Source organism: Apodemus sylvaticus, chromosome 11 (genome assembly GCF_947179515.1).
Source record: "Apodemus sylvaticus chromosome 11, mApoSyl1.1, whole genome shotgun sequence".
In the NCBI taxonomy this organism is placed as follows: domain Eukaryota; kingdom Metazoa; phylum Chordata; class Mammalia; order Rodentia; family Muridae; genus Apodemus; species Apodemus sylvaticus.
In genome coordinates, this window is record NC_067482.1 from 56,705,739 (window position 1) to 56,733,068 (window position 27,330).

Below are 27,330 nucleotides of genomic sequence, written 5' to 3' on the forward strand. Positions count from 1 at the left end.
AAAAACAGCAACCTATTTTGTGGAAAACTGAAATGTTGATTCTAAAAATTATATACAAAAGCAATAATACTGAAATAGCTTAAATAATTTTGACATAAATGAACAGTTATACTGTCAACCTCAAGACTTGCTCCAAATCCACAAAAATCAAGAGGCTACACTGTTGCAGTAAGGACAGAGAAAAATCCACAGGAAATAAAATCACGTCCAGATACGAGTGAGTGGCAACTCCTGACGTGATCGGGGCCGGAGGCAGAGGGGAGAGGTGGCCTGGTTAGCAGAGGCGGCCACCAGAGTGAAAGCAGCGACCTCAGCTCTTGTCACACACACTAAAGGAACGACAGAAGAAAAAGCCATTGCTCTAAGTGAATGAGCTAAATTTAAAAATGTTATAGAGGAAAACATGGAGAGACATGTGCAACTTTGAGTCATATAAGGATTTTATAGATACTACAGAAAACCTCTTTAAAAGGAAAAAAATTGCTAAATTTGGTTTCAACAAGATTAAAGCTTTTGCTCTTGAGAAAGGTAATTAGTGTTGTATGTGTGGGAAATAATAAATTGTATGTAAATATGAGTGAGGGCAAATTTTTAAATAAAAATAAAGAAAAAAGGAATATTTAATAAAAATTCCACAGAATGGGATCTCTAAGAAGGTAACTGATTTAAATGAACAAAAGATTTGACTATAAAATAATAACTTAAATATAGACAGCAACTAAGCATAATAAGGTGCTGTTCTATCTGACGGGGGAAACAACAGAAGAACCAGGCCCACTGATTAGCTTAAGTAAGCCACTGACAACCAGGACTGGAAACTGAAATGTTGATTCTAAAAATTATATACAAAAGCAATAATACTGAAATAGCTTAAATAATTTTGACATAAATGAACAGTTATACTGTCAACCTCAAGACTTGCTCCAAATCCACAAAAATTGTTGGTGGGAATGTAAATGGTGGGATCGCTTCACAGAAGAACCCGAAGACTTCTCTAGTACAGTAAACAAGTGCATACATGACTCACATTGTCAGTTATACTCGGCATTTGCCTCAGGGAAAGGAAGATGCGTGCCTCTATGAAGATGTGTATTTGGCCATAATTGACAGTGAACTACCAATGCTGCAGTATGAATCCCAGCACACTGTGCCAGGTAGAGCAAGCCAGACACGAGAGCATAGATGTTGACTCTCGAGAGAAGAAAGTCTAATCTTTAGGGCTAGCCGCACTTCTGTGACTGTTTGGAGTCCCCCCTGTGAGTGTACAGGGGACTGAATAGGAAGGGCACAAAGGGAAAGGCGAGGGGAACACTCTGCTACCTCAATTATCAATAGTGGTGACGTAGGTACATCCATTTGTACCAAACTGTATACTTAAAGAGAATTCTACTTTACATTGTTCAGTTTTATGTATATGTATTCACTTAAATGAAAAAATAAAGCATTAATTTTCTCCTCTAAAGATATCATTCCCTTTGAAACTTTTTCTTTAGGAAACTAAAGGTAAAATGGCCACATGATGCTGGACAAGATGTCCCTCTGAACAGTGTCCCCATTGCAAGGAACATGACTACTGAATTAGATGGCCCTGATCATTCACTTTGTAAACATTTTGTAAGCCTATAATGGGGCAAGGACTATGGCTCTAGAGATGTAAAGCTAAAATGAGACCATTCTTTTGTTTGTTTGTTTGTTTGTTTGACCTTAAGGAGTTACCATGTAGCAGAGATCAAAGACAAGCTAGGAGAGTGGCATGGCACGGGCTGAGTTAGGGGAGTGGGTTTCCTGATGATGCGCCACCTGAGGTAGGCTCCAAGGTACAAGTTATAGTTAGGTAAGAAGAGAAGAGAAAGCACTCTACATGAAGGAGTTATGATAAAGGGCCAAAGGTCAAAGACCCTAGTTATGTGTATCAGGTAGTCATGGAAGACAGGCTTTATCCTTTAAGGCCACGGTTCTGCCTTAACTAAAGGAGTTTAGAAGTCCTACACCATTTTGAACAGTGTGTGGACTGAGCTTCTATACCTAATAGATCTCAAGTCTCAAAGGAAAATATCTACAGATATTAGAATCCTCTCTGCTGCAGAGAACAAAGAAAATCCTTTGGCCTATGTAAAAGAGGTCCAGCAGAGGCCTGCTAGGGTGTGTTTTGAGGATCCACAAGGAACAAGAGCAGTGTTTTCTGTCTCTCCATTCACAAGATACTGGAACTGGGTCATAGTCTTTCTTTCTCACATTGTTTCCCTGAAAGGTTAAACCAGAGTCTCCTAACCCAGTGTCTTTGGCTTTCACTGGTCATAGACTTTGAGTTGATATCAGAGTCATTCATTCCATGGCCAGTGGGATGGCCCATGTGGCTAACTGACCAACCCAGGGAGCTTGGGGTTAGGAGTCCGTGTCCCCTGAAGTACACAGTTAAGAGACAAACTGAGTAGAGCTCAGAGCTTTGTGGAAGGATGAGACTGGCTATTTGTGTTTAAGAAAAATGTATCCCAAAAAGTTTGGAACAACTCAGAAAATACAAACTCATGTAGACAATCTCTTCTTGTGGCTTCGACAGCTAGGAAGTCAACGACGATGACCTTAATAATACCCACTAGTATAAGCAGCACATTAATGGATGAACAAAGACACAGGAATAATTCTAACGTGTGGGATACTGTATATCTTGGCAACAGAAGAGCCTTTTCTGAGTAGGGCCTTGAGCACATGGTTCCTTCTACAGAGAGGACATGACCATCTGGAACTGGCTGAAGATCAGCACGTATTTTCCTGAGGCTGAGATGCATGAGAGCGGATCATCATGGGACAAAGAAATGAGGAATTATTCTGGCTATGCTAATGAGCAGAGGCTTCATCCTTTAAGCAATAAGTAGTTAAACTTTGTAAAGACAGAAATAACCCAGACTAGTCAGGATTTAAAGCATGACGGAAATAGAGACTTAAGGAAGAAATTACAAATGGGGATGAAGCTAAGTTTTAGACTACACAGTGAGAAGGGGAGAGCTTATTGGTTTCCCGTCTCCATGTGGAGTGGAAGGAGAGAGCCCCGGCTGGGCAAGACGCGCTGGGCAAGCAGCTAAGTCGAGCTGGGTATTTTAGTTATTCAGGAAACTGCAGCGGCAAAACATCCTGGTTCAGACATGGTTAGACAGGTTCTTCCACACACAAAGCCATGGTGTGTGTTAGTGGACTGAGTTCAGAAGAATCAAACATAACCTGCCTGTGAGGCTGTCTCACTCTATGCTCATGGCCGTTAGCAGGTCGCCACTTGCCTACCAGACTTCTGTGGTCACTGGCAGAGCAGAGGGAAGGGGGTGTCAATGGCTGATCAAAGACGGCCCAGGAGAAGGCCAGGGGAAGGAAGCCAGGGGAGGCAGTGAAGAAGCAGTTAGGGATAGAATGGGCAGAGCGACCTGACTGCTCTCTCTCTCTCTCTAGTGCTTACCCAGCAGCTGACAGCAGCAATGTGAGGTTGCCATAGCGGCAAAGTGTGGGGTTGCCTTTCAGCTTTGGTCTGGGACTGAAACTCTGAGTGACTGGCTAGAGTAGACCGCGCCGGGCGAAAGCACCCATCCTGGAGAAATGAATAGAGAGGTTCATTTCTCAACATACACGATCTCAAGCTGTCACACACGCCAGTGAAGCTGGGCATTTTTTATGTGTTACCTTCTAGCAGTTGGGGTTAAATTGTTACATAAAAATTATGAACACCATATTTGATTGGTCTTTTAAAGTTTAAGAAAATCACTTTCATATATATTTACTCATGTGGTCCTTTATAACTGTGTAAGGTAAACTCAGCAGAAACATTAATTTGATACTGTCTGTATGGTATTCCTGCTTAACTGCCAATAACAGCTCTAATTATTGAGGAGAACTCTCCAGTGGAGTGTATCAGGCAACCACAATGTCTCTAACTAGTAAACACATTTTTTCTTTAAAAAGTTTAAAGATGGGAACATCTACTACTAATCATCTAAAACACAACTGCTTCCTAATAGTTTTGCCACTGTGACAAAGGGAGACACTAGTCCCAGAATCATGCTTGTCCCCTCCATGGAAGGACACCTGGACATGCAGGATGGTAAGACACATGACACAGATGTGTCACCAAAACAGTAAGATGGGGACTTATTAAGAATCAATGACAGAGTAAATAGTTTAGACTTCAGTAAGTCAGCAAGTGCCTGATGAATAAGAGAATTTAGATTATCAGTAAACTACTGACACCAAATTTCACCATGCTTCAAGTATTATGCTGAATATCATAGTTTTCCTAATATATGCTGTGAAAATAACAGATTTGTAAGCTGTATTTGGATGAAACTTAATAAAGTTCAGATAATGAGAGTATCAATCTACTGATTTGAGTTTTATTAGGGTGATCAGGATCCTCAATTTTCACCTAAAATCAGAAGACAATGTTTTTTTTCCCTTTACATTGTATTATTCCATGTACTGAAATGGCATATCATTAAGAAATATAAAACAAACCAAAACACTTTGCTTCTAATAAACACTAAAATAAGACCCAGTGCCCTGAACAGTGGCTTCCATTCTAGAAGGAATGAACACTTGTATCTCTGAGCTGCTCTGCCCTGAAGTCAATCTGGAAGGACCAAGTTGGCAGAGCAAACTGGGCTTGATCGCTCCTCCGTGTATTCTTCCAAGGAACAAAATCCGGCCCTGAGTGTCAAGCGGTGTCAAGGCTTCTGTGTAAAGGATGGAAGGCGGGGAAGTGCAAAGGGATCCCTCTACACATTCTGACTTCCAATGGGAAGAATCAACTATTACCAGGTGGGGGCAGGTGGGTGGGATGGATCTGTAATCAGATGGAGGTGAGGGGATCAGGAACTCAGTCATCCTCTGCTACACAGTGAGTAGTTATGTAAGACCGGCTATATAAGACTGTCTCAAAAAAAAAAAAAGCAATAACAAAAACAAGCTAAAACATTATTAGAGATATCTGTATACCTTTTTCCAATAGATATGTTTAATGGAGAAATAAAATGGGAGGGATCTGAAAATCCATCATAAATTAAAAGTTGATAAAAAATACGAAAAAACATTGAAATGCATTATTTTCAAGCCCTTTCAAGCCCTATCCAACCAATTAGCTTTAGTGGGGAACAATTTATAAAATAAAATTATTATCTAGGGAAAAGTTTACAAACTGACAAGAAGCGTGTTACGTCTTCAAGTTTATTACAGTGTCTTTAGTTCTTATTGCATATACGGTGCGTGCCTGTTACCAGTTAGGAATCTGCAGGGAAGGTGCTCAGTCCAGCAGAACTGATGTCTATTGCTTCTCTCTTGACAATCATCAGCATGCAAGTGCAGTATTTGGTGTGTAGGGTTATTGTTTTAAAAAGTGAAAACTTCTTAGCTTTAACCGAGGAGGGAACATGATCTTTATTGGCTTATGTGCAAAGTTTAATTCTGGTTGTATGCAGGTTTGCATAGTTCATGATTAGTTTCTAATGAAAAACGAGAGGTGTTGTCAGCGACCTCGAGGATCAGGTGACGGTAGCAAACAGAAAAATTTGAAGAAGAGGCATGACTTTTAAAGTAGAAAGGTCAGCCAGAACTGCCTGGAACAAAGAACCAAAAAGGAATTATTAACACCAAGGTCTGTCAAAGCACACACAACAGAAACACCTGCTCTGTGTCCCTGGAAGCCACTCCCGCTAAATTCTGTGGCTTCAGTCTCTCACTGTGCTACAACTTCCCCTCCGGACTCTCTGAACATGTATACAGTCTACAGTGTGCTAAGAAAGTGACCCAGCCACAGCACTGCACTCTCCTCACACACACGAGGCAGCAGGGGTTTCTAGGTCTAACATTTCAGCTCGCTTCTATAAATAAACCTCCATTATGAATCCTAGACCCGTTACTGTAGTGTAGAGAGTAAAGGACTGCAGGGAGTCTTGTTGAGATGGAGCTAATATTTATTCAGTTACAAGATATATAAACATCCTCTTCCCCTCATACACAACATGTAGAAGGCTACTGAAGGACAATACTTCCATCTCTGAGACATAACAAGTACAGCACCTGATAGACACTGCTTAAGTGAATCATATCTCAGGCATAAACCCTATCACTGAAAGGAATCAGTTTTAAAGTTTATCAGTGGTTACACTGCTGAGAAGAATGACACCCCTCAAATAGCAGTTACTTGCAAACAGTCCCTCTCATGGGCTTCACCCCCATAGATTGGGGCTAATCTGAACCTTATATCATTAAATCTTCTTTTTGGGATTGTCAAGTGCTTAGCCTGTTACTAAAGCTCAGGAACATTGTGGAAAAGGGGCAGAAAAAATGTAAGAGATGGAGGAGAGGGTGTAGGGCTGAACACTTGTGAGGCCTACCTGGATACATTTAAAGTCTGTCAAAACTGCACCCTGTGTGGGTGACAGGTTCACAGGCCCTCATGGGTTTCTTAGGTCATGACAGTTAACGGCTGATAGAGGAAGGGGGGGTCGTTTTCTTCAGTGGTTTAGCTCCCAGTAAGTTGCCCATACTTCAGTAAATACTCCTATGCCTGAGCTCCTGAAAGCAACCCTAATTAAACCCCAAGGGTGCCACCCATACCCCGGGCAGCAAGGGATACATGCATGGGTACTAGAGAATGGGAAAGAAGATTTCATCAAGAAAGAACAGGAAGAGAGGGGTAATGGTGGAGCACTAGCAAGAGTCTTAGGAGCATGACTGGATTCTGAGATGGATAGAAATAAACAGAGCTGACATAGAAAGGGAAGGAAGGAGGGAGGGAAGGAGGGAGGGAGGAATCAGTTTTAAAGCATTCATTCACCACCAAAAAGAATCCAGAGCCTGTGTCATTAGTATGCCCTTCAAATATGTGCTATTTAACTCTTTCAAGTAGTTTTCCTGTTTGTCACACATGTGCAACAAGAAAGTATGCCATAACCCCTCGTGGTTCCAATTAAAATCACTAGGTATCTGGTTTCCCATAATGGTTATAATGGTTTCCTGTAATAATCTTGTTTATGACCCTTCATAAGAAGGTTGTTTTCAAGTAATTAGGGAAATTTGAGTACTTAATAATACTTAACTCAGAATTTATAGGTTTTACCCGAGTTAAAAAGTTCAGCTACAAGTAGTGCATGTCCTATGCAGCAGACACTAAAGTGCCGGCCTGGCTGCCTCTCAGGAACTATTTCCATCCCACCGGAGTGAAATTTATCCTTACTTCAGCTGCAGCCAGTGATGTCACCTCCATCAGGTTCACTGCTCGGAAAGCAAACACGGCAGCTGCCAGCACTGGAAAAGAACGCACAGCATTTCAATAGCTGGCCTCCTCAGCAGCCCAGACACTCATGCCGTGCCCACAGCCACCGTGAGAAGGCGAAGGAGCAGGCAGAGCAGCTGCTGCTCTGCCCTCGGCCTTAGGAGTCATAAGGAGTGGGGCATCTATTCTAGAGGATGGCACTGGCTCCTTCACAGAGTGCCACAGTTTGGAGAAAGAAAAATTTGTTGGTATTAAAAAGTCACTTTTAAATGACTTCTTTCACACCTACAACTAACATTATAACTGCTGAAATGTGCTCTAATATCTCACAGATTTTAGTATATAATATTGAGAAGCCTTTGGAATATGAAGTTAAAATTTAAAAACTCATTTTAATAATAAGTTTGAGAGAGGTATCCTGATATAAACATAGATATGCAAACTTTAAAAAGTGATTTTATAATATTTTATAGTATCACAAATGGATACTTCTATGTAGAAGGCTGATGTGAGGCTAATCTTGATATTTACAATGCTAGCTTGTAACATTACAAGTTAAAATAAGTTGAAAATTTGAAAACATAGACAATTTGAAGTTTAAGTAGAAAACATTGGGACTGTTTGTCTCTGTTGAGCACACACAGAAGGGCCGGGTAAGCACACACCATTAATAGAAGCGACCACACAACTCCAGGAGAGCAGTGGGTTATGGGGAGCAGAGGACCCACGTATGAGACAGGTGACCCTGAAAAGGCGAAATTGCCTAGAAAGGACTCCTGACTCTACCTTTGGTCCCCATGGCCTGAGGTTCGAGGTGCTAGTGCATTTCCTACCCTTTAGAGCATTGACAGTCAGGGAATATGTGGTAATGAGCATTAATGACTCAGGAGAATGGTTCCTGGGTACATTGCACAGCTAACATAAACTTTTAAACAATATTTTACTATGAGAATAACCTTGGCACTTAATTCTCATCCCATGAACTCTGCATTAAGCACTATTATCAAATCCATTTTGCTACTGTAGAAACTAAGGCACAGTGTGTTGGCTGATACATTTGTGGTCACACAGGTAGAAACGGTAGAACTGATACTTCTGTCTGGTCCTAAAACCTGTGCAGGTAACCTTTGCATGATTTCCCTAATGAGTCCAAAGACAAGGAGCAGGGACTCAGCTCTGAACCGTTGACTGTGTGCTTTCCTTGGGAGGGTCAGTTTTGCTGCACCACAGAGGGTTTTCTAGATATTGCTTGCGAGGAAGGATGATGGTGGTCCTGGGCCCTCCCAGGGGGAAGGCTCTGCTTGAGGAATGGATATGAGGCTCTTGCTGTCCAGGCCTCCAAACCACCCCAGGTAAGCTGCAGTGCAGCCATAACTGGAAAGAGCTCAGACATTTTCCTTGGGAATGAGAGATTTTTGAGAAGTCTTGTCTAGAGCATCATAATTAGATAGGAAGGCCATGAAGAAAACTAGGGGATAATAATAATACAAATTAAGAATAAGTCAGCTGGAATTATACACCATGAAATAAGGCACACAGGAGATCTGGAACAAAGGATTTTTCTCTTTCATAGAAAAGGATTAAAAATGAATTTAAAGCTATGGGGCATTATTTTCACAAGAGCAGCAAAACCATTCTGTAGGCCAGCGATTGTTTATGACCTCCCATTACCTGGAATCATGTTTTGGAGAGTGGAAACATTTTTAAAGCTAAGAAATATGATCCCCACTTTCATTCCTGTAGACAGTTGAGCAGTTGGCTGAAAGTTTGACAGGTTGTCCAAATATTCTGCTGTAGCAGGAAAGAGCCTCAGATGGAGGTCAGCTGTCCAAAGGTAGGTAAGCCCACTGACTGAACTCAGCATCCAAATGTGTGCTCATAGCCTTTATTTATCTGGTTGTCACATCACTCAAGTGCCTTTCTGTTTGCTTCATGCTGAGGTTGTCCAGCCCTTCTGCTCACAACAGGCTTGCTGGCCATGGGGAGAGGGCCTAGACTTTGGGATATTCTTAACTGAAATCATGCTTCATATGAGATATGGAACTTGTGTTTAGTTTCTTTATTTTAAAACAACTATTCTCATTAATTTAAACTTAATAAACCATATGAAGACATTATATCATTTCTGTTTTAAGCTCTTCTTTAGTGGTCTGTAAATCATAATTAAGGACATATATATTTGTGGAAAGATTTCTAAAGATTCCACAATATATACTTGATATAAAAAAGGTGGCCCCTTGTTCTGGAAAGACTCAGTGAAGCAGTATAGAGCAAAATCAGAACAGGGAAGTGGGAAGGGTCGGGTGGGAAAACAGAGGGAGGGAAGGGGACTGATGGGACTTTCGGGGAGTGGGGGTTCAGAAAAGGGGAAATCATTTGAAATATAAATAAATATATCAATAAATTAAAAAAAAGAATCTATCTTCAATAAAATGGAAAAAGTAAAATTAAAAAAAGGTGGCCTTTAAATAGCTGTATCAAAATTGTATGACATAATCAATGGGAATCTGTGTATCTCTATGCGCAATGACTTATTATTATGAACTTTTATGTGACTTCCAAGGTTGGGGGCTCCCAACCCCCCAGTTTCATGTGTAGACGTGAGAAGGTGGGTAGATGTGCTTCGTGCATCAGTCGGGGTTAGCAGCGCCTCTGTGCAGAGGCTAATCTAGGATCCTGCACACTTGTCTTTCCCTTTCCCTTCAGCTACGGGCGCGATGAGGAAACAAAGTTAGAGACTTTAAGTCTGAAGGGCCTTGAAAGTTTGCTAACTCAATGCTTCTTTCACATTACACCGTCACCACTTCTCAGGTGACACAGAGGTCACTCTATTTACTCACTCTCTGAGGAAGTACTTTCTTAGGCTGAGCTCCCTCCTTTAACACTTGCCCAATGTTATCTCCAAAATGAAGCCAAAGGCTGTGGAGTATGCTCTTACCAGTGTCTGGTATACCAGAAGGAGAGGAACTTGGTGACACATCAAATCCAGACATTTGAAAATGGTAGCAGAAAACCAGGCTGCTTTGTGGGGGAAACTAGAAGGCTCTAGGGAAGGGAACAGTAATGAAAGTAGAGAAAACCATGAAACGATCTTGGCTTGAAAGGGGCAGATCTGGAGCTGAAGAGATGACATGAGGTTAAGAGCACGTGCTGCTCTTTCATATAACCTGACATCAGTTCCCAGCCTGCAACTCTAGCTCCATGAGACCTGATGCCCTCTTCTGGTGTGTGGGTACACACACACACACACACACACACACACACACACACAATCTTTAAAAAGAAAAGAGGGATGCTTTTAATTTTAAAAGTTATGCTATTGTGTGTATGTGTATATGTCTATAGGTGTGTGTGTGTGTGTGTGTGTGTAAGTGAGTGCCATGGTATACATATGGGAGCCATAGTAGGTGTGTAGAAATCAGATTGTGTAGAACACAACTTGTGGGTCTCTCTTCCACCATACGGGTTTGGGTATTTAATTCAGGTTGTCAGACATGGCAGTAGGTATCTTTTCTCTGAGTCTTCTCAAAAGGCCTAACAAAGGCAAATGTTAATAAGCCACACTATCCTTAAAGAAATGGGCCGCAGAAGGGCAGGATCACCTAGCATTTAAGCACTACACCAGAGGAGAAGGGCAGTTTGTTAGGAATGTCTGAAAATCCAGACACTCTCTGGCATTCCTTCCATTCCTAGATGATCTGTCACCTTCCTTCAGCTAAGATGCTGCGGGCGGGCGGTTCTTGTCTAAAAAGTCTGTGTGAGTTTTAAGAACAATGAGGGGAGGAGGCCGGGAGCTGTAGAAACATTAGTCAACGGCCATCTTACAGTGTCTGGGGAAACATTTACCCTCACGGCACTTTACAGTTGTTCTACTTTCACCTTTCCAAATGTCACCCAAATATTATGAACTTCTGGCATTCAAGACAATGTTAATATGGTGTCTAGAGAACACTCTGGGCACATTTTTCTTTTACATCAGTCTTATTTCTACAATTTCCCAGAGAGGTGATTTTTAACATTAAAGAAAGGAAGTGAACACCATCGCAAGCTTTCCTGTGCCCCATCTATTGTTGTAGAGATAGTCCTGCTATTGGAAATGTCTAATAATCCTAGTGATGAAGCAATGCAGCCACCCGTGCACTCGGGTGCAGTGCACATAAGGAGCATGTTTCTAGTGTGTCAGTGTGGGGGCCTGCTGCTCATCTGTTGTATGAGCTCCTTAAGCAGCAACAATAGATGACTTTGTGGCTCCTCTGAGCAAAGGAAGAAATGGTTTACTTGTTTTTTGTTTGTTTGTTTGTTTGTTTTGTTGTTGTCGTTGTTTAGGAGGCAATATCTAAAAGAAGTAATTTTAGCACCAGGGTCGAAGCCAGAGATTACTAGCAAAAATGAAAAGGTTTGGAATCTAGAAATCTAGGATAAAGTGCAGACCAGAAGAACAGAGCTTGAACATATGCAGGATGCTCATCCTCTGAGAAGGGGTGCAGGACAGAATGTTATGAAGCTCATGGTTAAGAGCAAAAGGCAACACTATCTGCTGTATAAAACTCACAGGGACTAAGACTAGAGCAAGCAGTGAAATGGATGCATCAGAAATGTAGAACTTCAGAATGTGTTTTCTAAGCCTGCTCAATCTATTATGTCCATGCACTAGAAATAGTGAATGAAGACCATTCTCTAATGACGACCAGTGAGTGTTAAATAGGAAAGGGGCTTTATATAACAACAACATGGGTTTCACAAACAAATGCTTACTCTTACCAGCAAGAATTTCCAGAGAGTTGTATCCTAGGATTCTATCCCATAAAAGCAAGAGTTGATCTGTAGCTAAGTATCCAGAAAAAGCTCGAACCATCCATTTAAATGATATCCGAAGTCTGTAGATAAGGGAAATAAGGATTAATAGTATTATTTGATCTTTCCTATTAAAACAGGCAACGTTTGAAGAATCCAACCAATTATTGTAGATCTTCTGAGACCCCTTATTTCTTAAAAGCTATAAAATGTCAGCCTCAAGGAGCCGAAGAGGTTTGCAGCCCTGCAGGAGGAACAATAATATGTACCAGCCAGAACCCCCAGAGCTCCCAGGGGCTAAACCACCAACAAAAGAGGAAGCCATGGCTCTAACTACATATGTAGCAGATGATGATCATTTCAGACATCAATGAGAGGAGAAACCATGGGTGCTGTGAAGGCTAGATTCCCCAGAATGGGGGGGGGGGGTGCAAGTCAGGAAATGTGGGGTAGTGGTGTGAGCAATGGGAGGGGGAATGGGATAGGGGATTTTCAGAGGGGTAACGAAGAAAGGGGATTTGAAATGTAAATAAAGCAAATATCTAATAAAGCAAATATCTAATAAAAAAGGTGGGTCCTCATTTAATATTCTAAAATTATTAAGAGGAAGACTTATGTATGACCATATTTATATTTATTTATACAAATATATATTTATATTTATAAACAGTTTTACACTGTAGTTTTTCAGCATGTGACTAAGAGCTGCATTCTAACATTCTTAATGTTAGACAAGCACGGCAATCTGGATTGTTGTTCTAGATATTTTAGAGAACATTCAGTGCTTTTATACTTTTCATTTCAACAAATTTTACCCATGCATCTCAGCCACGCTGCTCTATGAAGTGGATAAAGTAAAGTAAACCCACACTGTAGGAAGTCTGGAAGACACACGGTGTAAACCAACAAGAGACCTTAGGGATCTTATTCAAACCCTCCATTTTAGTGACAAGGTGATAAAAACAATTTCAACTGAATTCACTTTGCTTCAAAAAATTCAAAGATGTATGGGACCTCGCATTTATAAATCATCTATTTTACAATAACAGTTTTCCTCCAGAATCAGAAAATGAGCCCTTTGCTTTAGCATCCTAAGAGACAAATAGACCTTTCACATTTCTGTGTTGTTCATGAGCATCTAAAAAAAAAAATCCCTCGACTGTCCCTGAAAGATCATTGTCATATTCTCAGTTGAATTATTGTATCTTCTAGTAAGTCCACATATTGGTCAGTGGTAGTCACAAATTAAGCCTTTTGGTTTGTTTTAAATCAAGCAAAAGAACACTTTTGGCCAAAATATCTTAATAAAGTTCGCTGGGGGATGGCTTAGCATAGCAAAATCTACCCTTGCAAGTATATAGTTCCATGAGTTTTATATGAGGAATGACTAAATGAAAATTGTAGAATTGCGTAATTGTTTGCAAAAAATGAAACACAATGATGAAACCTCCAAATGACTGAGTAGGCTGATGGTAGACTGAGATGACCAAGGAAAGAGACAATGAGCGTGAACATGAGGAGCACTTATAAGTCATCGGGGAAATGCAAATTGAGATGATTCGGAGACTCCACCTTACACCCATCAGAATGGCTAAGATCAAAAAGTTAAGTGACAGCAGATGCTGGTGAGGGGAACACTCCTCCACAGCTGGTGGGAGTACACACTTGTACCACAACTCCGGAAATCAATTTGGTTGTTTCTCAGAAAACTGGGAATAATCTTAACTGAAGACCCATGTATAACACTCCTGGGAATATAACCAAAATATGTTCCACCATGCCATGAGGACACTTGCTCAACTATATTCATAACAGCTTTATTCATAATAGCCAGAAACTGGAAACACCGACCCCCCTCAACTGAAAAATGGATACAGAAAATGTGGTTCATTTACATAATGGAATACTACTCAGCTATTAAAAACATCATGAATTTTAGAGGCAAATGAATGGAACTTGAAAATATCATCCCGAGTGAGGTAACCCAGGCCCAAAAGGACATGCATGGTATGTACTCACTTATAAGTGGATATTAGCCTAATAGTACAGAATACTCATGCTATGAGTATTCACAGATCCAAAGAAGCTAAAGAAGGGAGGTCCAAGCAAGGATGCTTGAATCTCACTTAGAAGGGGAATAAAAGTCATAAGAGGGAAATGGAAGGAGAAACTGGGTGGGAGAGGGGCTGGGGAGGGGAATTCAGGATCAGGTGTGGGGAAGAGATGGACAGAAGGCCTGAAGAATGAACAGAAGTCGCAGCTGGCAGGGGATGGGCAGTGGGAGGGGAATCTCTAGGATGTGCCAGGGACCTTGGATGGGGGAGGCTCCCAGGAGTTTAAGGAGGTGGACTTTAGCTGAGACTCCTAGCAGTGGGGATATGAAATCTGAAGTAGCCACTTCCTATAGCCAGGCAGGGCTCCTGGTGGAGGGATAAAGACGCCAACCCACTCACAAAACTTTTGACCCAAAATTTGTCTTGTCTATAAGAAATGCAGGAACAAAGATGGACCGGAGGCTGAGTGAATGGCCAACTAATAACCTGCCCAACTTCAGACCCACCCCAATGGCAAGCAGCAATCCTTGACACTATTAATGATACTCCTTTATGCTTGCAGACAGGAAGCTAGCATTACTGTTCTCTGAAAGGCTCCCTGCAACACTCGATTGAAACAGATGTAGAGACCCACAGCCAAACATCGGAGGGAGCTTGGGGACTCTTATGGAGGAATTGGGGAGAGGACTGAGGGACCTTGAGGTGATAGGGCCTCCACAAGAAGACCAACAGAGTCAACTATCTGGACCCTTGGGGCTCTCAGAGACTGATCCACCAACCAGAGCACACACAGGCTGGACCTAGCAGTAGCTAGGCAGCTTGGTCTTCACGTAGGTCTCCCAACATGTGGAGGGGCTGTCCCTCAGTCTGTTGTCTGCCTGTGGACCCCATCCCCTAACTGGGCTGCCTGGTCTGGCCTTGATGGGAGAGGATACACCTAGCCCTGCAGGGACTTGTAGGGATACCCATGGGGGGGGGGAACTCCACCCTCTCAGAGGAGAAGGGAAGGGAGATGGGAGGAAGGATTCTGTAAGTGGGGAACCAGGAAGAGGAGGGGCAGCGATTGGGATATGAAGTAATAAATTAATTAATTAATGGGAAATATATGATCTAAAGAAGTATTGAGTCCAAATCACAAAATGATTGGAAAACCCAATAAATAAAAATTAAAAAGACACATAAACAAAAAGCATAGATAGAACTTCAATTGTCTAGGGGACAAAATTGAAAGCACTGCCAGGGTGTCATTGTAACCCAGAAGAAGAGGAGAGTAAGTGTGGGGCACAAAACATATCCAGAGGAAGGGAACTAAAGAAAAAAATCCAATTTGATAACAGATATAAAGTCATAGGATGATCAACAGACTAACAGAATAAATTCAAAGAAATCTCAGTCTAGATATATTACAATCACGTTGCTGAAAGGTAAATAGCAATCACAGAAACAAGGATCAAAATGCTGGGATTAAAGGCATGTGCCACCATACCAAAAGAAATTAAACATTTTAAATTGACTGATATGAGATGATTACTTATCAGACTTCATTGACTGAAGGTAAAATTGACTTGGAGAGAAATTTGTTAACATTAATACCTGTATCAAGAAAGATAAAGGTACCTTAAATAAGAGCAAAATAAACAAAGTATAAAGGAGGAAAGAAGGAAAGAGCATAAGTCAATGCAATTGACACTGGAAAACAAGAGAAAACCTGACAGAACAGAAAACCCATTCTTTCAAAGATGGCTAAAGTTAATAAATCTCTAGGCAGAATAATCAACAAAAAGAGGTGGGGCGGGCACTGTCAAGCCTGTACTTTTCAAAAGGGGCTACAAAGCAAAGAGTATCAATTCTGAATTATCAAATGAGAATATGAAGTAATTTTTAAATAACACTTGAAATCTTTCTCAGATCCAATGGGGCTTCAGAGAAAGGAGATAAAGCATTCACACCCTCCCCTTCCATGTCTGCATCTTGTCAGTAATCATTGAATCTGCAAACAATTCCATAAGTTGGGAATTATCCTCATTATAAGGTAAGGAAATTGAGTTATCTTGATTTAAGCATAAAGAACTTGCAGCATAAATAATGTTACCTGATGGCACAGCTTCATAGAAGTGGTGTTTGCAGCTGGGTTACACTGACACCCACTCAGGAAGGATCTGTGTACATTTAAGTGTGATGAAGACAAATACCATACTTGGCTGCCCTTAAGTCCCATGGCCTCAAAGAGGGAGTGTTCATTCTTTACACAGACCTTCCTTAACAGTGTGTGTGTGTGTGTGCGTGCGCGCGCGCATAGAGAGAACAGAGGCAAAACACTAATCTAGATAATATCATTTAAAAGGAAGCAGAACCACTTCCTAAGGTCAGAGCTAATCTATACGTTCACCTATGGCTCATACTGAGTCAGTGAAGCAAATCCAAACTTCTGTAAGGAGAAAACACAGGACAACGCTGGATGTGTTTGTTCAGCTTCTCTTCTGTGAAAACAGCAATCCTTAACTTGACATATTTCATATGTTGCAATCTGATACATTGACTTAATCTTGGTATTATCATATTTCCCAGGCTGGACTTGTTTCCACTGGATGAATGGAAACATCATTCATTCGATGAAATTAGATGAATGTGGTGATCCTTATATCAGACACAAGAATCAATACCTGTGAATACAACCTCTAATAGGTGCTATTAGATCCTAGGCACATTTTGTTTTCAGTGCTGGAAACTGAACCCAAAGGCTCACACATGTAGGACAAGTGCTTTCCCACCAAGTTACATCCCCGGCCTCTGCTAAGAAGCCTTTCATTTGTGTGTGTTTGCGGGGGTGGGGGGCACAATATAGTTGTACTTAACAATGATCACTTTGAGGGGAGAACTGTTGCCTTACTTCCTTGAGGACATAGTGTGTCTGTGAGTGATGGGAAAGCAGGCTCCTGTGTTTCCAGCATTGTGAGGATGTAGCAAGGCAATGAAAATACTCACGGTTGAGCTCCGATTTCTCGAAGATGATAAAAGAGTTGGGGAAGATACGTTTGAAGAAGAGTCTCAAACAGCAAACAGAGTGACACAATGCCCTGGATCCAACAACAAGTCAGAATACACAGTTTAGTCTTTAAATATGAAGTGTGGCAACAAATCATTCAAAAAGACAATGCATACAAATATTCCTTATGAATAAAAAGAGAGAAGACACCAGAGGATCTCTAACACTATACTTAGAGGCAAAGCTTACATGGTCATGGATACATACTTGCTCACATGCTACACAGTCTCCTTTTAAGCATACGAACTCCCTAAAGGAGCTCCACCTTCTCCCTCCAATAGCCAAAGAATCTAAGGCAAACATAAACATCCTTTACAAAAACCCTGCCATTTTGTGAGCCACATACGGACATGTAGGTCTAGCAAACTTTGTTTTCACTGGATGTGTTCCAGGTCCTAGGCATTTCCTGGTGCTTTTGCCATCCCTGTCTCTCCCATGTGCATGTCTTTGCCTTCAGTCTTACCCTTTGGGAAAATATTTCCTCCTTTTCTCACTTCTTTGAATCACATCAAGAAGTTTTCAAGCAAAAATATCTCATTACTCAGAATACAGGTTTTGTTTATTTACTAAATCTACTTTTTTAAAAGGAGTATTATTTGTTAAGCAGAAATAAATAATTTATGCAAGTATTTTTTTCAAATGTGTTTATTCCTCAGTAACTCTGAATAAAGTTTTTCTGAGGCTCGGTGTTCCTTGGGTTGTCCTTGATAAGGAAGTTTTCACCCTTGTTTGGAGTTTCTAAACTCATGGTTTTCCACAGTTTCTGGCTGGCTGTAAGCCTGAAAAAGAGATGAGCTTCCGTCAATCCCCTGTGAAGGGAAGGGGCAGGGCTGGAAGGTGTGGCTATCCAGATAGTTTGCTTTTGCAAAACTCTGAGACATAAAATGTGTATGCGAGTCTGCATGTGCATGTTTCTGTGTGCTGATGTGTACCCATATGCATGTGTGGTGTGATGTGAATGTGTGCATGTGAATGTGGGTTATGAGAATGTGATCCTGACAATGATATTAGAAAAGAAAATTAATATTCTCTTTCTGTTTATTCTAGATTAAATAGGAATGGAAAATAATAGCTAAATCCAATTCTCTTGGAGAGTCTCAAGATGATTTGTTAGCTTATCTGTGACATTCTAGAATTCTCTTAGTTGCCAACTTTCACTAGCAATGCAAGAGGGAAAACTGAAGACAAAGAAAGTGGAGCAGGAACATACAGTTGTAAATGGAAGAATAAAAACCAGCTGTTCAATTTAGTAGGAAGAACACAGGTTTCACTGGGCAGTTTGGCAGGCCCACGCTTCCTTCCAGTGAACAGGTTCTCACAGGCAGCTAGGCAGGCCACCCGTAGGAAGGCCAGAGAACAGCAAAGGGGAAGCTGACAGAAAAGTAAATGCTGTCTTTGCCAGGGTTCATGGGAAATAGAAAACAAACAAACAAAAAGAGTAAAGAAATAAAACATATAAAAGACTAAACTGTTGTCAATGTAGGTGTTGAATAAACATAAGGAAAATATGTAGCAAAGTAACATTTAAAAAGATAAAGTGATAATGGTGATTATAGCAACAACAGGAACAAGAAAGTAGACATGCGCAGAGCATCCAGCCAGCCCGGGTTTGCTCTGCTAACTTCCCTGAAGCAGCCCGGAGGACCTCCCCAACCTCCCTCCTCGCATGGAGACATCAACAAGGACAGTAGGCCTATTAGTTAAGGATGAGAATCCAGGCAGCCCCTGCCCCCAGCACAAAAAGCTAAAATCTAGTTAACAAGAGATGTTTCCTCTCTACTCCACAAAATATTTCAACATCACTTTCTTCTTTTTCACTGATTCTAGAAATGCGTTATTTGACACCATATATTAAAATTTCTTGCTTTCCAAACTAAGTAAGAGTCTTTTTCTTTAGGGAAAGAAGAGTTTAGAGTCTGAGCAGATCCAACTGATGGACTTACGGAAGGATGAGAGGAGATGGAGTGGAGTCTGAAGAAAAAGCGGACGTACATCTCACGGAATATCTGATACAATTTGTAAGGTTCATGATACAGAAAACACAGTGGTGCAACTGAAAGAGAACATAATCGGTAACATCACAGAACTACAGCATTTCGAATGAGCTCATGAAAGGCAAAGGGCGAATCGAGAAGTACAGCATTTATAGCCGCAGCAAAGCTTTCTTATCACGCTTCCCTGTGTGTTCATGTTGAAAGGGAGAATATATGCACATGTGTATATATTCAAATAACTGCCAAATATTATAGCTGTAGAAGTTACAAACAACCGGTTAGAATCTATCTCAGCTTCTCAGTTAACTCAGAAGGAACTGATCGTGTATGTTTATGAATATGTATGCATGCAAAGCTCAAAGAGTCATACGAACTACCTCAAATACCTTTTAAAGAGTGAAGTATGCAGACCCCTGGCAAATGGATAAACTGAGGCACAAGAGAGCTAAGATATTTATTCGAGGGTACAATGTAGACCATGTTTTCACCTAGTATACCATCTTTCTGTTCACATACCTTCAGAGATCTTCAGAAATGAAGATCCCACCCCACAGCACCTCTTAAAGGCGACATTTTTACACTTTTTACTAAATCAGAGCTGCTGTAAAATGTGTAATTTTTCTGCACCTTTATTGTTGGAACATAGGAAGAAAATTTATTTTTGTAGTGATTATGTATTCATCAGTCTTACTAAACTCATTTATCAATCCTCACAGACTAATAATTCTTTTGGATTTTTCTATGCACAAAAACACAATATCTTACAACAAGTTTTATTTTGTTTTTCCAGTATTTGTTTATTTCCTTTTTTTCTTTATTTACTTATTTTATTTCATTGGATATGACTTTCAAAGGTCTATATCATACAAGCATTACCAAGAGAGCATCTTTATCAGTTTCTTAAAGACAAAACTTTTAATACTGCTAAAGTACGATATTTACTAACAATCGGATATTATCTGACAGGGTTTCTCTGTATAGCCCTAGCTGTCCTGGAACTCACCCTGTAGACCAGGCTGGCCTCGAACTCAGAAATCTGCCTGCCTCTGCCTCCCAAGTGCTGGGATTAAAGGCGTGTACTGCCACCACCCGGCCCCTCCTTAGTTCTTACCACAAATATTTTGCTACTTATTAGTATAAATTATTCATAATGTTTTGTGACATTTTTGTGCACATATATAATGCACCTTGATCATATTTCCCACCAGTTATCTTCTGGCTTCCTTATGCAGTTCTCAGTGGTAACTGCACATGCTCATGACTCTTAGAAGGACAGAAATGAGTGGCAGCTGAGTGCTCAGCCATGGGTGGGATGACTACATCACCACCTCCAGGTTCCGGGACCCATTGTAGAGGAATGGGTAGAAAGAATGTAAGAGCTGGGGGAATCAGGAAACAGTGGAAAAACAAAAGTCCATGTCAGTGACTGTGAACACCTACACAAATATGCACACGAGCAATATCCGGTCATACAGTGGGGAGGATCTCATCAGGCATCAACTGTCCCTGAAGATTTATATTCAGTTAATGGCTGTAGAGGGAAGGAGAGATGAACATTTGCTAGTGAAGATAGGTGAACAGAGAGATAAACTGTAGACTACACTATGGGTAGAGGGCAGATACAAGGGGGCAGAAAGAGGAGTGGGACTGGGGTATAGAATGTGAAACAAAGAATCAATGAAAAGGAAAAAAAAGGGTCACCATCAGATTGTTGAGAGCATCCAATAGCCTTAGACATATCTTATTATGTTTGGGGGTTTCCATGGAGTTCCTTTGATCAATGCTGCAACAAGATGTAACCTATTCCTGCACTGGAGGGCTTACTAGGTGGCTCAAGATGTTTAGTTAGAACATTGTCTCCCCTGCTATTTGGTGACTTCATTTATATTATTTTCATATGTGTATGTGTGTGTGTATGTGTATATATAATGTATATTACATATCATTTATATCAAATAAATATCAAGTTTAATATATTAATTTAAATATTAAATATTTTGTATATTAATTTATTGCATATAAATATATTAAATATACATATTTTTATACATGTATATTTCATCATCTTCTATAGTAGCAGTATTCATATAGTTTTCCAATGGCCCTCCCCATATTCCTTCCTTTACACTTCTCTCCCATGCCCCTCCCTATTTAATCCTCTTATTCTAGTCTCCCTTTGATACTCTGTAACATCTAGTTCCCATTTCTTGGGAGTCTCTCCTCTACCCTTGCCCATTACAGGTACCTAAGCTCTGGGGTTATTTGTATTGCAGCACATATATTGAAGGCTTAAAATCTAATGCTCACACATAAGAGAAAACATAAAAGATTTGTGTTTTTGTGTCTAGGTTATTTCAAGGAGGACAAAATGGATGCTGTGTCCATTTACCTGCTATTTTCACAGTTGTATTTTTTTAGTATAAATGTACTGCATTTTCATTATCTATTCATCAGTCAAATATAAACCTGTTTCTAATTTCTGGCTCCTGGGAATATAGCAGCAATGGTCATGAATGAGTAGTACATTTCTCTGAAGTAGGACAGATTCCACTTATATTGGATCGATATACTCAAGAGTGGTATAGCTAGATCTTAGCTACTGGTTTTGCACCCCATTTTAATTGGGTTATTTGTACTATTGATGTTCAGGTTTTTTAGTTCTTCATATATTTGAGATACTATCTCTCTATCTGATGTATAATTACTAAAGATCTTGTCGCATTCTGTAGGCTGCTTCTTTGCCCAAATGATGGAGTTCTTTGCCATAGAGAAGCTTCTCAGCTTCATGAGTCCCCAGTCATTAACTACTGGTCTTAGTGCTGTGCTATGGTGTCCTGGTCTGAATGTCCTTTCTGAGCCAGTGAGATCAAGCCTATTCTTTCCTTTCTTTTCTATCAGATTCAGGGCATCTGGTCTTATGCTGACGTCCTTGATGCATATAGAGTTAAATGTTGTGCAGGGAGATAAGTAGGGATCTATTTTCTTTCTTCTACATGAGGCCATCCAGTCTGATGAGCTCCAATTGTTGAAGATGCTGTATTTTCTCCAGTGCTTTTTGCTTCCTTCATAAAAAAAAAAAAAAAAAAAAAAAAAAAAAAAAAAAAAAAAAAAAAAAAACAGGCACCCACAAGCATATGAACCTTTGTCTTGGACTTCTGTTTGATTCCATTAACCAACATGCCTGGTTTTGTGCCAGTTTCATGCTGTTTTTATTACTATAGTAAAGTTAAATATTAATGTGGTCTTGTCCCATTAGATTAGATGGCAAAGCTCACAGCAAACTTCATAGTGTGTTTTAATTCTCTTCTGCTGAAAAATCATTATCTGAACAATTATGATCTTATTTTTAATTTTCTTAATTAGACATATAAAAATACTAAATTTAATGTTTTAAATGTATATAGTACATTGTATAAATGGTGAGATAATGAGCACTATCACTATGCTGAAATTTCCCAAGCATAACAAGAATGATGACCATATCAAGCCTAACTTACCATACATGGAAAATCCGTGGAAAGGGATGACACCTGAAATGTAAACAGTGAATCAGTCACACTCTGCTGCTTCCTGCAGACAGTTAAAGAATCAAAACTGCAAATGGACAGGTCTCTACTTTCTGCTTTCACTTTGTCTGAAATGTCAGAAAGACAGTGCTGGTAACCAACAACAGTGTTTTAACACTCTTAGAAAAGTAAACTAAACATTTTCAAACTTGTGTCTGAGACTGAGTAAACAGGGAGTTAGCCAGGAAGTGACTGGAAAACTACAGTTGTGCCTCCGCCTTCGTGAGTTAGAAATGAGAGAGCTGACATTCTGCTCCTGTGAGCCCAGCTATAGTCAGATTGCAGCTTTGTGTACGAACATCCTTGACTTGAACATCCTTGAACGGCTTGGTTGTTCCCACTGTGTCAGAAACCAAGTAAAAGTCATTGTCCCTTCCTAACTGTGACACATGTACTAGCAAGGAGTCAACTCATTATTATCCTCCAAAGCCCAGGTTTAAGGTTTAACTGTAACAGTATCTGCATTATGATCTGGACCTTTTCCTTTGTGGGCCTCTCAATAGAATCATGGGAAGAAATGCCCTATAAAGGCGATAGGATTTACCATGATTTGTAAGGAGCAAAAAGATAACCTTATTCCCATGAATAAATACACCACACACCTCATAAATATTTACAATGCATTAAGAAAATCAACAGGGCAACACCCACGGATCTGCGCAGTCTCCTTGCCCTTCACGCCCCCACCCCTAACACACACACACACACACACACACACACACACACACACACACACACACACACAGGCTCGGATCAGCTTGCTCACATCTCTCTGGGTTGTACTATCATTCTGTTTTGCTTTGTAAATAAAATTCTGCTACACTGTCTTTGTCTCTCAGCTCAATTCTTTCTTTTGAAAAGACTAGACTGAAGAGCAATCTACCCCCATGAGATGAGATGGTAGAGCCATAGAAACTAATATACATGCTTACAAAGAAGAGGGTCAAGCTGTAAGACTGGCCATGGAAGTGAATTTGAGAACTACTGCAGTGTCCTTAAACTTAGTACATTCCCCTTAAACTATGACATCCCACACTGGGGTCTAGACTGCCAAGGATCAGTGAGATTTTCAAGGCATTTTTGAAAACATCACTTTATATAAAATACCACAATTATTTCATCAATTTTACTAATAATTATATTCTTGGAGTGACTTAGGAGACATATTGCCAGGGCTCTAGTATAAATGTATACGGTATAATAATTGGCAAGAACTTTACACATCAGTTGAAAAGTTTACACACAAAGTCCACATCAGTTGCAAATAAAGACTTAAAGTATAACTTCGGCACTCTAAACTTGTTATATTCCATGAAAAATTAGAACTTATATAGGCTTGGTTCCAAACAGAATACTTGTAATTTATACTACTGGATATTTTGTAGTATATTTAATTAGTTTATCAATGCACTCTAGGAAAAAAATCCAAAAGATTTTTATTGATTTGTTTACTTATTTTAACATATAGAAAGTCTGTATTCGTCTAACCAATAAGGAGGCCAAACAGTGCCAGCAGGCCGCCTAGACTAAGCTCTAAGAAGACACAGTTGGATCTCAGTCTAAGGAACGCCCAGTAATAGAGAGAGGACCTGGGTGTTCCCAAGGCATGCTTGGGTTGTGCCAGCTCAAACTCCAGCACCCTGTGATGTCTACTTCGTATTCCCAATTTTGACCATGAAGGTGATGTACAGCCCTCCTGGAAATGTGCAGAAACAGTCACTTTAGCCCCAGCCATGTCACGAGTGGGAGCCTTTGAGAGTCTATGAGGCTCTTCATTTGCTCCTCAGAAAAAAAATGGTCTGGCACAGACACCCATGTTATCCTCATCTGAAGCTGATGACTAAAACCTCTAAGCACTTTCCTCCCTACACAGCCACAGCTAAGACAGTGCATTTGGACAGTTGTTTTTGGACCCGAGTAAGTCTGTGTCCTTATCTGCTACATTTCTTTTTTGTAAATCATTCCAGTTGGAGATAATTCTGGGTTTGGATTGTTTCTAACGTGTTTGTTATTCTCCTTGATATATACTATCTATATTCTCATCTAAGACAACATAAAAATGGTGACAGAGAAAGGGTAAGGACAGTAACTGTCCCGGGGTATCAGTGCACGACCCAGTGCCCTAGTGCAGTCAGTGAAGGCCATGACTGGTGACAGCACACTTGCTTGGCCAATCTAGTTTTGTCACTTAGGAGCTTTTCGAGCCTTTCAGTAAGTTTCTTAACGTCTGCAAGCTTCACTTCCCTTATCCACAAATCAGAGAACATAATAAAACCTACTTTACATGATTAAAGGAGATAAGTGTGGCTCAGCTACTAATAGAGAATTAAAATGCACGGGTTTACAATAAATGTATACACTTGAAATAGACATTCACGAAATAATGTCAATATTTCTTTGTTAAAAACAACTCAATAAAAATACCGTCATGGGAAATCCAGTCAGTATTTTGAGCTAGTGTGCCAGACTACCCAGGAGTTAGGCGACATGACTAAGTGTAACATGCTCTAAGTCTCAGGAACTCTCTCTCCGCTGTCTCACCTGATAGCATGGACAGATTGATAGACACGGTGCTACTTTGTATCTGGCGCTTATTAGAGTTCTTCTTATCGCTCTTTGTTTAGCTTCTCTATGCTTTGAAAATGCTCTCCCTTTTAATGCCTAGCAGACCCTCCCTTCCCTGCACTAGGAGGTTGAGGCCACTGGCATCAACTCTGGCCTGACTGTTGTTTATTCCTGACTTTTTCTCACTTGCATCCTCAGCAGGAAGACAATTCCTGTTCCCCTCTCAGATTGCTAAACCCTGTTTCCTTGCCTTCTCCAGCTGTCAGCAAGCTAATTTCACTGTGAGCTAGGAATGGCTGTTGTACTTTTGAAGGAGTATTTACAAAAACAAATGGTAATACAGAGCAGAGAGACAGTAGCCGGGAAAACATGGACTATTTACCCATTGGCTGGCTGTACTACAAGCTTGCCAATCCCTGCTTTGGAATCCTTTCCATCAATTATCCTTCCTCCCCTTCATGTTTATTACTTTACAAGTATCTCCGGGACATCTAGGATGTGCTGGATGTTATTCTCAGGACTGACCGTTTGTTATGGAAAAATCATAAAATAAGTTTCTACATTCAGACAGTGATAAATGCTATCAAGAAAAATAGCAGGCTAAAGAGGGATGAGGGGCACAGTAGGCCAGGCAAAGGGAGCAGAAGCCAGAGGCTGGATGCTCTGGCAGCAAGTGATGGCTGGGAGAACAGTCCACTGGACACGGCTGTGCAAGGAGGATGGCCAAGGATCTGCTTTTCTACTGATGGAGCACAGAAGCACAGTGAGCTTCTACGTTATGTATCTTTAGTTTCTATAGAAACCTTTCAACCAAAGATTTTACATACCCCCCACACCCTTCATCATACATTATTAAAGACCCATTTTTCTCAGGTCTTACATTTCCATTAAATAGATGTAAAACTCTTTTGAAGCCAGGCTCATTTTTTTTAAGAGAAAAAAAAAATCAACTTTCTACAGCCCTTCTCTTTACTTTCCCAGACACCCTTACATGATGCAGTATATTTTCTGCCTATGCAGTCCTAACTTCTGATAGCTAAATCTAGGGCTCTCTCTGCCTGCTGTGGTTAAATTTGCTGCAGACACCTGAAGGTTCCTTCTCCATCAGCCTTATGTGGCAATGAGCTGAGAGGGGAGGCAGTTCCCCAAACCTTCTGCTTATGTGTTCTGGTCTTCTGAGGTTCTTATAGCCACGCCTAATCTCAACTAGTTCCAAGACTGTCATATTTACCTCCACACTCTCTCTACCAGAGGTCTCCTTATTAATCTTTAATCAACACTGTGAAACCCCAGCATCCTGCTGTCTTCTGGATGCTGTCTCCATGATTGCTCAGTACATCCCCTGACATACAAGAAAAGACCCTTTGGACTATTACTGCTTCCTAGTTCTCCTTTGGTTCTGGTACCTGATGTAGAATGCTGTCTCCTTCTGGTCAGCTGGGCTATATCACCAACATCATTCCTTTTCCCCAACCTACAAACAGGGCTTTAATCCTCAATTCTGAAGAGGATTCTATCCTCTTCAGCCTTTGAGTGGACAGGGCTTTAGGCAATGCTCTTCCCCACTAGCCCTGCCCCTGGCTTACTCTTTCAAAGTTTTTTTTAAAAAAAATACCATTATTATTTTAGAATTTTATATAATGTATTTTGATCATTTTCAGCAACATTCTAGAATCATCTCGCAGTAGTCCTTGAACTTCTCACCCAGAACAGTTCATCAGAGAGCACTCCTGTTACAGCTGAGCTAGGGCATGTGCCGGGCACGGCTCTCTGTATGCCCAGACAACACTATGCAGTCTTGGCTCTGTCACTGCCTGCAGACATGGAGATAAGTTATTTAGCCTATTTATTCTTCCACAACACTCTCAGGCTGAGGACAGTGACCCTAAGCTCAGGTCACTCTTCTTTGTGACCACCCCAGATTTCCAGGCCAAACTTCCTAAAGCCAGCTCAGAAGGCTTGATTGTTCTTTTCAGTCCTGAAGAATATGTGTGTGTGTGTGTGTGTGTGTGTGTGTGTGTGTGTGTGTACTGCAGGATAGAGACGGAGTCCAAGG

At 40.6% G+C, this 27,330-nt stretch overlaps 1 protein-coding gene across 1 annotated transcript in view; it reads right to left on the minus strand.

Annotated features, from left to right (window-relative positions):
- Positions 1-5,191: 5,191 nt before the first annotated feature.
- Positions 5,192-27,330, minus strand: part of Tbc1d19 (TBC1 domain family member 19) — a 95,683-nt gene continuing 73,544 nt past the window's right edge. Inside the window, exons 16-21 of the mRNA XM_052199158.1 lie at positions 22,641-22,673; positions 19,093-19,202; positions 17,089-17,180; positions 12,017-12,132; positions 7,217-7,287; positions 5,192-5,594 (exon numbers count right to left, since the gene is read on the minus strand). Coding sequence (XP_052055118.1) covers positions 5,520-5,594; positions 7,217-7,287; positions 12,017-12,132; positions 17,089-17,180; positions 19,093-19,202; positions 22,641-22,673 — 497 coding nt within the window. The 3' untranslated portion in view covers positions 5,192-5,519. The remainder of the gene's footprint in view (positions 5,595-7,216; positions 7,288-12,016; positions 12,133-17,088; positions 17,181-19,092; positions 19,203-22,640; positions 22,674-27,330) is intronic.